General features: G+C 46.6%; 1 protein-coding gene across 9 annotated transcripts in view; it reads right to left on the reverse strand.

The window, feature by feature from the left end:
- Positions 1-7,943: 7,943 nt before the first annotated feature.
- ADGRB1 (adhesion G protein-coupled receptor B1) overlaps positions 7,944-12,439 on the reverse strand; it is a 304,676-nt gene continuing 300,180 nt past the window's right edge. For all 9 annotated transcript variants that reach the window (XM_071553750.1, XM_071553757.1, XM_071553756.1 and 6 more), the window contains one exon: positions 7,944-9,337. In XM_071553750.1, the coding sequence (XP_071409851.1) occupies positions 9,140-9,337 (198 nt within the window). In that variant the 3' untranslated portion in view covers positions 7,944-9,139. The remainder of the gene's footprint in view (positions 9,338-12,439) is intronic.

The raw sequence follows: 12,439 nt of genomic DNA on the forward strand, positions 1-12,439 counted from the left end.
CACAACAATCAAGATCCTCTTGACGTGGTTTGAATGGACTAAAGGAGCCAGACTCTCTAAGCCTGACCATGTGGTCTTGATTCCTCTGAGTTTTCAATTAGCCCTTCTCAGTGTGAATCCTTCTCTGACCATGAGTGACCAGTTGTGTTGATCTTACCATCCAAGAGGCCTCGGGAGTTTGGGCAATCCCAGGGCCCCTCAGTGCCTTGACACACAGAGTGTTTCAAAAGAATTTTAAATATCATCCTCTCTTCTTTGCTGCTACTGGAAAGGTCTTTCCTGCTACACCTCAAGCTTGAGATTCTATTTTTCTCTGCTTGATGATTGTCCTGGATGCATCCAAGCCTCTCTCCCTGGTGCATCCAAGCCTCTCTCCCTTCTCACTGCCATCTGTTGAGCCTTCCAGGCTGCAGCACGAGGCCTGAGCTGAGCCTGACTGTGTGCCATGAAATGTTCATCCGTTCCCCTCCCTGCTCTCACCAGGAAGCCAATTCTCCTTGGATGATGACTCAATCCTTCTCTGTACTGACAATGTCCTTCAAAGTTTTGCCTCCCCATCTTTTACTGGCAAACACAACTTTTTGTTGTTGTTGTTTTGTTTGTTTTGTTCCATGGGTTCGAATAAAAATATTAAATAAATCTACAGCTTAATTGAGGAACATTCTTAATGACTCATGTCCCTTCATAGTCTTTTACCCCCAGGCACCTTTATTTTAATCCCCAACTCCCATGAATTCTCATTTTCTCCACCAATATCACAGTGCAACAAGTCTATGAGATGCTTTGCTGAGAACAGACAAATTATTCTGATCACAGATCTAAGCTCGGGGAAATCAGCTGCTTTATTTAAGGAAGATAATTAATTACTATGGAAAAGAACTCTTTGGCTGACTATGTGTGCAGTGTAATCCATTTTCTATTTACTTTTGTCTTTACTGATTCTTATAATGGGTCCAAAGCCCTGTCTGGGACTGAACAGGGATGAGCTTTTAGACACCAATTGATTTGCATTGTCCTGGCATAGCTGACAGACTCAGTGATGCCAAGCTTTTAAATCACTTCCTTTTGATAACTAACATTAGTTGTCAGCCCCGAAATGCCAACCCCTCCCCATCTCAGGTGTCTCTGTCCACAGCAGGGGGGTTGGAACCAAATGGTCTTGAAGGTGTCTTCCAACCCAGCCCATTTTATGATTCTAAGGGGAGTTGATTTCCTGAGCAGCAACTGAGAGCCAGAAATTCCTTCTGTGCCTTTATCCTCTTCCAGAAAATTCAGCAACACCTTCTGAGAGGATTTGCCACCTCAAAGGGTACCATGGCTTGGCCCAAAGGGTTTCTGTGGAGGAACCGGATGCTCAGCATTCAGTCCTTCTTTTTGGTGCTGAATTGTCTGTGTTCAAGTCAAGCTTCTCTGCCTTTCCTCTGTGCTCCTGCTTTTCCAGCAGGTTTCCAGCCCTTTGAAGGGGACATGGCCTCTTATTCCTCATGTAAATGCAGAACACCCACGAGTGATGGAAGCCTCTGTTGGCCAAAACCTCAAAGCTTGAGTTACAATATTAATTATGGGTCCAAACATGAGATGATGTAAAGAAGCTGCCAATTATTCCAGACAACGGATCAAAGCCCAGAAACTCCTGCTATACGTTAAGCAACTCTTTGATTGTCCATTCCCTGAAAACCCTCAGCCCCCACAGACCAGGAGAGGACAATTTGCCTTTTCATTTTGTTATTTCTCCTGAACAGAAACTCCCCTGCACTTCTTTTACTTCCTGCACAATTTGCCTCCTTCTTTCTCTCCCACTTTCAAATGCCCCCAACATGTGCATTATTTCCTCTGGCCATTGCCCCACCTTTGGAGAGGTCACTTGTCAAAGTGCTGCTGCAAATTGTTGTATTTTAATTTTGAATTTCCATGGCTTTGAAGCTCACATTTTCCATTAGAGGGAAGAAAAAGAACAGCCTCCCTCCTGCTGTGTGCTGCATAAATCATGGAGTTGTCACAGAATTATGGAATGGTTTGGAAGGGACCTTCAAGATCATTCAGTTCCAATCCCCTGCCGTGGGCAGGGACACCTCCCTCTATCCCAGGTTGCTCCAAGCCCTGTCCAACCTGGCCTGGAACACTTCCAGGGATGGGCCAGCCACGACTTCTGTGGACAAGCTGTGTCAGGCCCTCACCACCCTCACAGGGAAGAATTTCTTCCTAATATCTAATCTAACGCTGCCCTCCTTCATTTTTAAGTCATTCCCTCTTTTCCTGTCCCTTCATCCCTTGTCCAAAGTCCCTCTCCAGCTCTCCTGGATCCCCTCTAGGTACTGAAAGGCTGCTTTAAGGTCTCCTCTTAGAGCTGATCATCAGGATGATCTGTCCTCTGTTTCCCTCCAAAATGCAACATCTGTCCTTTCTTTCCCAATTTAGAATCTCAAAGGGCTCTTGCAACCTCCTCAGGAGCCAAGAACTGTTGCTTTTCAAAGCAGCAAACAGCTGGGCAACAGCTGCATGGAGGGGAATTTATTCAGGAGGGAGCTCTTGGGTCTCCATCTGTCAAGTTGCCACAGCTCTTCTGGTTATCGTGGGGGCTGCATGTTCTCTTCAGAATCCATGTTACTCCTCACCAATGTGCCAAAGCAGTTTTGGGGTTTCTGGGACACAGGAGATGAGCAAGGCTCACATCAGGTCCTGAAAGGATTATCAGATTTTTAAGTCCAGGAAGGAATGATTTTAAGCACCAGATGAAGTCCTGCATGACCCCAGCTCAGGAACTGTGCTTGTATTCCATGCTGCCATCTCCAAGGCTTGGCAGGAAATGGGACCATCCAAAGGGCGTAGGGAGCTTTCAGCTTTCAGCCTCAGACACATAAAAAGCTTTTTTTTTTTTGAAAATCAGGAATGAAAATAGGTCTGAGCAAGCAAGCACCTGGAGAGGTCCACATGGATCCCCTGAGGACTCTGACTTCTTCCTGGTAGGAGTGGGTTGAGGAAATCATGAAGAAAAAAACCCAACCAAACAAAACCAAACAACAGTCATCTTTCTTTTCCACTCTTGTCCCAACAGGAGCTCAGGCACAGAAAATCACCTCAGGCCCCACTTCCTTTTGAACAGCTCAGACAGGAGTGTAGTGAGCCCAAGCACTTCCTTCAGCCACAAAAGAGAGTGAACCCTCTGCCCTGGACCCAGATGTTCCAGGATGGTTGTCTTGCTCCAGCCAGGCCTTTTCCTGTGTGGGCTGCTGTCATGGATGGGTGATTTAGATCTCTGAAAGCACCATTGTCAAAGATATCAGCAGAAGTGGTTTTAATGTGATGCTGTAAAAGTTCATGAAGTTCATTGTCAAGGTTCCCCTTTACTCAATATATGGAAGAAAGACATAAAGGAAAATTGAGTTAGAAATGAGCTGGAAGGACTTACACAGAGACCTGAGACACACAAAATGAGAAGAGAGACCTTTCCATGGAGTCACAAGGTTCAGAATGCACCTCCTTGCTTTCTAAACCCCTGATGGAGCTGAGGTGCAGCCAGGTCCAATTTTAATCTCAGACTTGGACAATGGTTTATGACTAATGGGGTTATCTACACCACAAAGTTTGTAATGATTAGTAGGGAGTGCTTACATGGGTTGGAATTGTTACACCATTATTAATTCAGCCTGCTAGCAGCAAGTTAATGAGAATCTGTAACAAGTAAGGGATTTGTCCACCTTGTGCAAAGAAGAGTCTCTTAGTCTTAGGTAAGGAATCTCAAACCTTGAGATGTGTCTCTGCTCAGGAGGAGACTTACCTGGCACACGGTCCAGTTGCAATGCAGGAACAACTCAGCTGTTAAAATAAGGTCTCTCTGTGTTGAAGAGCAATCTTGAGAGGTGTCCCAGCTCAAGGGATCATCATCATAACAGGTAAGAGCTCAAAGAAGGCTCACTTAAGTTGTCATATTTACAGAGTAAAGGGGTTGGCTCAAAATGCATAAAAATGGAAAGATGTGAATGAAACTCCTTGTACCCACAACTTGATTTATTCCTCGATAAGTAAGTCTTGGAAAAGCCTCCTCCAATCATGTGTTGGTCACATGATGAGTGTTCCCAGCTCAAGTGCACTGATGCTCACTGTGTCACTGCTCCTTTGTGAGTTTCCTGGGGAAGTTCTTGATCCGGATACATCTGAGGCCTTCACCTTTTGGGTCCTGCACCAAACTGCTGCTGGTTTGGTCAAGGGCTTAAGTGCATCTCTCACAGCAGAACAGGTGAAATATTTTGCTTTTCCTTCAGTTTTCAGATTCTTCACAATTTTTCAGCACAGCCAAGTTTTCCCAGTGGAGCAGCCAAGAGGATTTCTCGCATGGACAACTCATCATTTATCCACCTCCACAACATTGCTGGGTTTTCTCCTTGTGAGCTCATGGTGTGTGTAGACTCATAGAATGGTTTGGTTTGGAAAGGACCTTAAAGACCATCCAGTTCCAACCCCCCTGCCATGGGCAGGAACACCTTCCACTAGACCAAGTTTCTCCAAGCCCTGTCCGACTGGCCTTGAACACTTCCAGGGATGGGGCATCCACATCTTCTCTGGGCAACCTGTGCCAGAGCCTCACCACCCTCCAAGTAAAGTATTTCTCCCTAATACCTAATCTAAATCTCTTCCTCCAGTTTAAAGCCATTCCCACTCATCCCATCACTATCTGCCCATGCAAAAGTCACTCTCCCTGTTTTTGAAGCCCTCTTTAAGTACAGGAGGGCTGCAATGAGGCCTTCCCAGGGGTGCAGGTGTTCTCTCTTTGCCTCATGGTTGCAGCCTGGGGGACTGCAAGGCAGGATCACAGAATCATGGGACAGTTCAAGGGGCCCTCAGGAGGACTTTTCCAAGCTGAAGTACCCAGTGACCCTCCCTTGCAGCCCCACCACATAAAAAAACCCACAGTGCAAACCCCAATCCCCTCTACAGACACTGACCTGCTGCACCCTCACCTGGGGCAGTGCTATTATTGACAGTCCCATGAACACTGCAGGAACAAGGTGGACAAACAAGGAACACTCCTTCCAGCGCCCTCTGGTGAGAAGCAGCAGGAGCTCCTGTTGCACCTCTAAGGCTGTGATCCAAAATCTGGGCTCTCCTGCCATCCTGGCCCATCGCCCTGTGTGGTGCCTGGTGGTATTTCCCTTCTGCCTGTTAATGCTACACAATCATCAAATAATTCACGTTGGAAAAGGCCTCAAGATCTTCGAGTCCAACCATTAACCCAGCATTCTGAAGTCCACCAAGAATCACAGTATAAGAGATGCAGGGTGAGGAACACCTCCCTAGGAAGGATGGAGAAGCCCTGGGACTCACCATCAAGCACTGCTGATTGAAGAAGTGTTGGGTCATGGCTCAGGGAAGGGGAGACTGGGCTAAGATCCTCCAGGCAGTCTCACACCTCTGCAGTTACTCCAGATGTCTCAGGACATCCAAATTATTTCAGCCAGTCCAAGTCATTACATCTGAGGACCTGCTGGGTCATGACGGCTTTGGATGAAAGCTCCAGAAAGCACAGCCCTGGATCCCATCTGACAAGTCCTAAAGCCTCCTGTAGTCCTGCCTATAAACCTAAAATCTGTCAAACAGGTGATGGACCAGAGTCAGGGAGATAAGGACATATTTCCTTCCTGGAAGATTTCAGGCATTCAAGGGTAAGCACCACGTAAAGGAATAATTTGTCACTCAATTAATTTCTTGTCACTTTTTATGAGTGAAATCCTCAACCTCCACTGTTCACTGAGCTGTGCTCCTGCTCATGGCCTGCCTGGTCATGCAGGAGGTGGCAGGGAAATCCAGGTGAGGTTGAGTCTTCCAGTACCTGAAGGGGGGGGCAACAAAAAGGCTGGAGAGATACTTTGGACAAGGGCACGTAATGATAGGACAAAGGGGAATGGCTTTAAGCTGAAGTAGGGCATGTTTAGATTGGATATTAGGAAGGAAATCTTCCCTGGGAGGGTGGACAGGCCCTGGCACAGGTTGCCCAGAGAAGCTGTGGCTGCCCAATCCCTGGTAGTGTCCAAGGCCAGGTGGGATGGGGCTTGGAACAACTTGGTCTAGTAGAAGGTGACCCTGCCTATGGATGGTCTTTAAGGTTCCTTCCAAGACAAATCATTTTGTAATTCCATGACAGGCTTTGCAGGGCAGCATCAGCATTACCCTGGCCCTGTTGGAAACCATAACCCAACATCCCTCTGCCAGAAATGCTGCCAGACCTGTATTAAAACTCAGCCCTTCTCATGGTAAGATACTGGAAAGGAGGCACCACGGTGTGGGTTTGAGACACCTGCAGAAAAACAGGCTGCTCTGCACAGAAAAGGGAATTCCTCATGTCCTGGAAATACAATCACAGGGGGATGTAGTTTTAGGGGTGTCCAGAAGATACAAAGCTAAAGATTGGGTAAGTTCAGCCCTGGGTTATGACTCTGCCAGAGTAAAGATCCAAGGTGCAGCTTGTGGGGTCAGGAGAGGCATTTCCCAGAATCCAGGAGTGATGCAAACCACATGTTAAAAAGCAGACAGGGCTGGAGTTTCCACCTCTTTTATTAGAAATAAGACACATTCATTTTGTGCTCTGAAAACTGTACAGGAAAAAAAAATAAAAAAATTGCTGAACACGGAGAGGAAGGAGGGGAGGGAATGGCAGGGGGCATGGCATGGGAAAACAGGATTAACTGGAGGAGCTGAGAAGAGAAAATCGAGTATCAACAGTTTTGAAACAAACATTTTATCTCCGTAGTTACATAACACCCTTAATGTCCTGCAAAGTGGGCACTGGAGTGAATGGGTGGACGGGGAAGGCTGGAGTGAAGAGGGCAAGCTCAGCTGGGCAGGAGAAGGAGGGGGAAAAAAAGAGAAAATAATTAAAACACAGTAGAAAGATATCTGTATGCTAAAATTCATCATGTGTAATTATCATAATTACAATATCATACAACCCGGCATCTGAGGGAGGCCTTTGTGCTTTCCTGTTTCAGAGAATAACCTAAAATTGAACAATAACATCACAGTTTTCTAAGCAATACTTTCCCTAATTTTTAACTATTTGGGTTTATTTAAGTTTTCCTTTCCATCCTTCATATTCTACAGTTAATGGCACAGTAAATGCCATTGTCCCCAGAGAACACCCAGGTGGCCCAAAGGAAAGTTCAAAGCAGAGATGTTGGCACAACAAGCAACATCTCCCCAGGGGGGAAGCGCAACTGGGGGCAGTGATTGTTTTGCATCTTGTATCCTTTGGTAGTTTCTTCCTAAAAATGTGAGGTTTGTTCTTTTTTATTAAAAAGTTCATGACTCAGACCCTGTTCAAGCTTTCCTGCTGTTCTGACACAATCTGCCCACTCACAACCAGAGGTTTGTCACTACTCAGCTCCAAAACTGGCAGAGTTGTTCCAAACATGAGACAGACAGGGCTGGGAATGATAAAAACAATAAAACAAAAAAAAAATGAAGCCTCTATGTAATGTCAGTGGCATATTTTTTAATGATAAAAACATTGCACAACACTTGTTGGGGTGAAATGTAGATTTTTTTTGTGTAAATAGCCTTGAGAAATGTTTAATGGAAAAAAAATAAATTAAATTTGTTGGTTTGTGTACATGGTGGAATGAAAACATAGTATTTTATGAGTGTCCTGCTCTCCTGATTCAGTTCCACCTCCTCCTTCTTGTGGGACCAAAAACCTGCTCGCTGGCTCTGGGCAGTGGGGAGGGAGGAGAAAAGCCAGTGAGGAGAAAATACCCAAAGCCCAAACTGAAGGAAACAAAGCAAAACATTGCAAGCCAGAGCCGGAGGGGCTGTATGTTCCCACCATCCCAAACTTTCCAGGGAGCAAGTTGCCTTCCACCCTCAGTAGGTGGCATCCTCTCCCCGTGCCTGAGCAGTCCTACGGCACAGCAAGGCATTCGAAATGACGAGAGCCAAAGAAAAGAAAGGTCTCGGGTTTCAAGTTCTCTTTTTATTGAAGAAAAGAAAAAGAAGAAGGAAAAAAATAGAATATTTCGTTTGATTTTTTTTTTGTTTTTTTTTGTTTGTTTCCAAGTGGACGTTATTCGTGTTGTCAGTTTGTCTCAATGTCCTAAGGCAATGTCTCTGTATTCCAATCTCTCCAGGTACATCGGCAGGATCTGTCTTGTCCTCTTTCTCTCTCTGCCTTCCAGGGAGGGGCAGCTTGGAATAACTCTGAGTCCGAAAGCAAGGAAAAACAACAGAAAACAAAACAAAACCAAAGGATGAGGCCAAGAGGACCTTTGCAAGCCCCTGGTGCTGAGTTTATCTATTTAACAGTCAATGAAACGACCTACATTCCTCTTGTTGGTCTGGTTTCTACCACCTTCCACCCTCCTCTCCCTGGAGCCGGGGCGAGGATTTGGAGCTGGTCCTGTCCTCCTGCACCTGTCCCGCTCCTTCCTGAGGGTGCAGGAACTCAGCCATGGAAGGATGGGAGGAGGAAGTCCCAGCTCCTCTCCCCACCTGAGCCATGGGCGATGCCACCGCTCCCCTCCAGGCTCCATGGGCACCCTCTGCGGCTGTGCCACCATTCCAGGCCATGGTGTGGCACGTGGGAGTGGGAACGTCTTCCTGGTGCATCCCATCTCCTTCCTTCTCGGCTGAGCTGGTGAGGGAGAAGTGGGGGGGCGAGGCTCGGACCCCAAAGGCCACATCCCAGCGAGGCTCCTGCAGGTGTCCCCTCTCATGGTCACCAAACAACCCTGATCTTCGTGGCCCTTCGTGGTGGTGGCTGCTGGGCGTCCTTCCACACCTCCTGGCGTGCAGTAGAACCCAAAAGCATCTCGGCAGAGCTCGTCCCCTGCAGCCCCTCCCCACCCTCTGCCTCGTCCTCGCTCTCTTCCAGGCTCACTTCTTCTCCAGTCCTACCTGGGAAAGCTCGTGTTGTCCTGAACCTACAGCTACTATACTCTATAAAGTAATATTTCCCCCCTCGCTGCTGGGAACAATACAAAAGTTACTCCATCTTACCAAAGGTTTCAAAAGAAACCAAACACTTCTCTTGCTCGGTTCCGATTTAATTTAATCATTTCTTTAAAACGTGGGGTTTTTGTTGTTTTTTTTTTGTTTGTTTGTTTCGTTTGTTTTCCGGAAAAAAAAAAAGTCCTTTTTCTTCCCTTTCTGCTCAGACCTCTGTCTGAAGGTCAATAATGTCTTGTCCCACCAAGGGGATGGTGGCCCCTGTTTTCTCCCACTCTACAGTTTTTAGTTCTAGGGGAGACTGTGCCACAGGTTCCATGTCCTTTTTAACCCATGATGGTGGGGACTGCACTTTCCTGATGCCTTCCCAGGGTCTCTTGTTTGGTGTCTGCTGTTTTTCTTGCTGCAAGAGGAGGAAAGTGTAAAAAAGGAGAGGGAGAGAGAAAGAAAGAAAGAAAGGTTAGTACCAATGCAACCAGTCTCATGTTTTTACCTCCCCTTGTATCAAAGACAAATTTTTTCTGTGCAGGTCCCGATCCAGAATAAAGTTGGGGTCCAATAATAATGACACTATGTGTGCAAACTGTCTATTTTCATGGAAGAAAATGTTGGTTTTCTGTCTGTTATCTCTATCAACTAACGCCCAGATTTTTTGGTTTTCAGCTGAAGTTTTTGCCACTCCTATTTCCACTGAAAAACCGAATACGGTTTTCAGAATTTCAATTTTCTTTTCTGCTTTTACAAGGGCATGTAGTGATTGGACAAAGGAGAACGGCATAAAAATGACAAGGTAGGTTTAGATGGGATATTGGGAAGAAATTCTTCCCTGTGAGGGTGGTCAGGCCCTGGCACAGGTTGGGCAGAGAAGCTGTGGCTGCCCCATCCCTGGAGGTGTTCAAGGCCAGGTTGGGTGGGATTTGGAGCAACCTGATCTAGTGGGAGGTGTCCCTGACAACGGCAGGGAACGAGATGAGAACTTGATGGTCCCTTCCAACCCAAACCAGCTTATGAAATCCAGATTGCAAAGAGGTCTTTCTCAACATAACCCTGCATTTGATGTAGATGCAGCACAGCTATTTGTGGGCTCTTTAATTGCAGCAGGACCTGCTCAGTGTTTCACCAGAGAGGTCCTGCTGTGAGACGAGCTGGAGCTCAGTTCTGGATCCAAAAGCACTTCCATCAACTCCACCCCAAGCCTCCCAGGCTTTATTGACTGCTGGTGGCCAAGTCTCCCCCAGCATCCCACCATGGATATTGATCCAGAGAGTGTATTTCAATGTTTCTGCTGATATGCACCAAGACAAGGCTCTGGGGAGGGCTGAGGCTCTGGAGGATGTGTGTTCATGAAGGGGTGTCTGTGCAGAGATTTTAAATGAGTTGTCCCACTCAGCTTCCCTCCTCCAACCACGAGTGATGCTTGTCACAGCTAATTATCCCCACAAACACTCCAGCACGGGGCAAAAAAAAGGCTTCCCAGCCCATGACAGGGGCACAGAGCCCTTCTGAGCCACCTGCCAAAGGGAAAGTGGCAGCAAGTGGAAGGATGGGAGGAAAGCAGCGGGATGGCAACAAGGAGAGAAGTCTGGGGAGACGAGAAGGGACAGACATGAGGCTACAGGCTGGGCACAGAGTGGGTGGAGAGCAGCCAGGCACAAAGGGACCTTGGGGTACTAATTGACAGGAAGCTCAACATGAGCCAAGAGTGTGCCCAGGTGGCCAAGAAGGCCAATGGGATCCTGGCCTGGATCCAAACTAGCGTGGCCAGTAGGCCCAGGGCAGTGACCCTTCCCCTGGACTCTGCCTTGGGGAGGCCACACCTTGAGTGTTGTGTTCAGTTCTGGGCCCCTCAGTTCAGGAAAGAGATTGAGGGGCTGGAGTGGGGCCAGAGAAGAGCAACGAGGCTGGAGAAGGGAGTGGAGCACAAGTGCTGTGGGGAGAGGCTGAGGGAGCTGGGGGTGTTCAGCCTGGAGAAGAGGAGGCTCAGAGGTGACCTCAGCACTGTCTGGAACTGCCTGAAGGGAAGTTCTGGCCAGGTGGGGGTTGGTCTCTTCTCTCAGGCACTCAGCAATAGGACAAGGGGGCACGATGGGCTCAAGCTCTGCCAGGGGAAATTGAAGCTGGAGATCAGAAAGAAATTCTTTGCAGAGAGAGTGCTCAGGCACTGGAATGGGCTGCCCAGAGAGGGGGTGGATTCCCCATCCCTGGAGGTTTTTAAGGTAAGCTTGGCCATGGCACTGAGTGCCATGATCTGGTAAAGGGACTGGAGTTGGACCAAGGGTTGGACTTGATGATCTTGGAGGTCTTTTCCAACCCAATCCATTCTATGACTCTGTGATTCTATTCTGTGTGCAGCCCAGGACGTGTCACAGCTCGATGCTGTCACCAAAGTGGATGGACTGAGGGGAGATGGAACCACATGGAGACTGTGGGGTCGTGCCTGTGCTCCAGGATGCTGCAGAGATTGTTGTAGCCCTGTAGGGAACCTCAAAGCCCATCTGCCACACGCTAATCCAGATGCCTCAGCTCCTCATTTTGTCCTTTCCTAAGACAGTTTTGTAAGCCTGGTGTTTTTCCCACCTCCACACTGCAGTGCTGACAGGAAAGGTGCTGTAAAATTCTCCTTGCAGGGGCAGCTTTCACTGCATCACCCAAGACAAATTTTGCTTCTGCAAACTTTAGCTTTTAATATAAAAATAAACTGTACTTGAAGTTGGTTCTGTATCCTCCCTACTCCCAGGGAGAGGGCTCTGGGGTGAGAGCATTTAGTGGTTAATGTACAAACCAGGTAAACCAGGTCATCTCAATGTGAAGTGAAAACATTATGAAATTATTTTAATTCAAATAGAGGAAAAAAACATTTTTAAGCACTTTGAGATTTGCTGGTTTGTTTGCTTGGGTTTTTTTAATAAGGTTTTGTAAAAGTATTGGTCAAAGAATGTAAACCACTCCATTTCTTGAAATCTGCATCTGAGGTTTTCACCAAACTCTACAATCCAGAATTTGCTTATGCTGCTGGTGTTATTCTTACTTTATTCCATGATTTAAGACAATGATGATTAATACCTATAGGACAGAAAAGGTGATAAAATTCTTGACTTATTTCATTATCCTTTTTTTTTAACTTATTTTAGAACCACTAAAAACTGACCTGCAAAAAACCTGAAACCTATTTATCTCTGTGTGTCTTAATGAGACAAGTTTGAGGCTTCCTGAAGGGAAATTTCTACCTACAGTTTTTTTTTGCAGACCATTAGTCTGCCTGAGAAGATGCAGCAAGAAGGTACACAAAGAGACAAAAGCACATACAGAGCAAAAAAAAAATGGAATGAAATTAAGTTTCCCAAGAGGTGAAGAAAAACAACCTTGGCCAAGAGAGATTTTTCAATGAAAAACATTCTGTTTTCTCCCACCACTGCTGAAATGTCACAAGTTTCCAAAGTTACACCACTGTCCACAGCTGTATTATTTAACAGAGCAACACAAGTGATCTTATGCATGAAGTTCA

Source organism: Pithys albifrons, chromosome 4, assembly GCF_047495875.1.
Source record: "Pithys albifrons albifrons isolate INPA30051 chromosome 4, PitAlb_v1, whole genome shotgun sequence".
NCBI classification, from domain to species: Eukaryota; Metazoa; Chordata; class Aves; order Passeriformes; family Thamnophilidae; genus Pithys; species Pithys albifrons.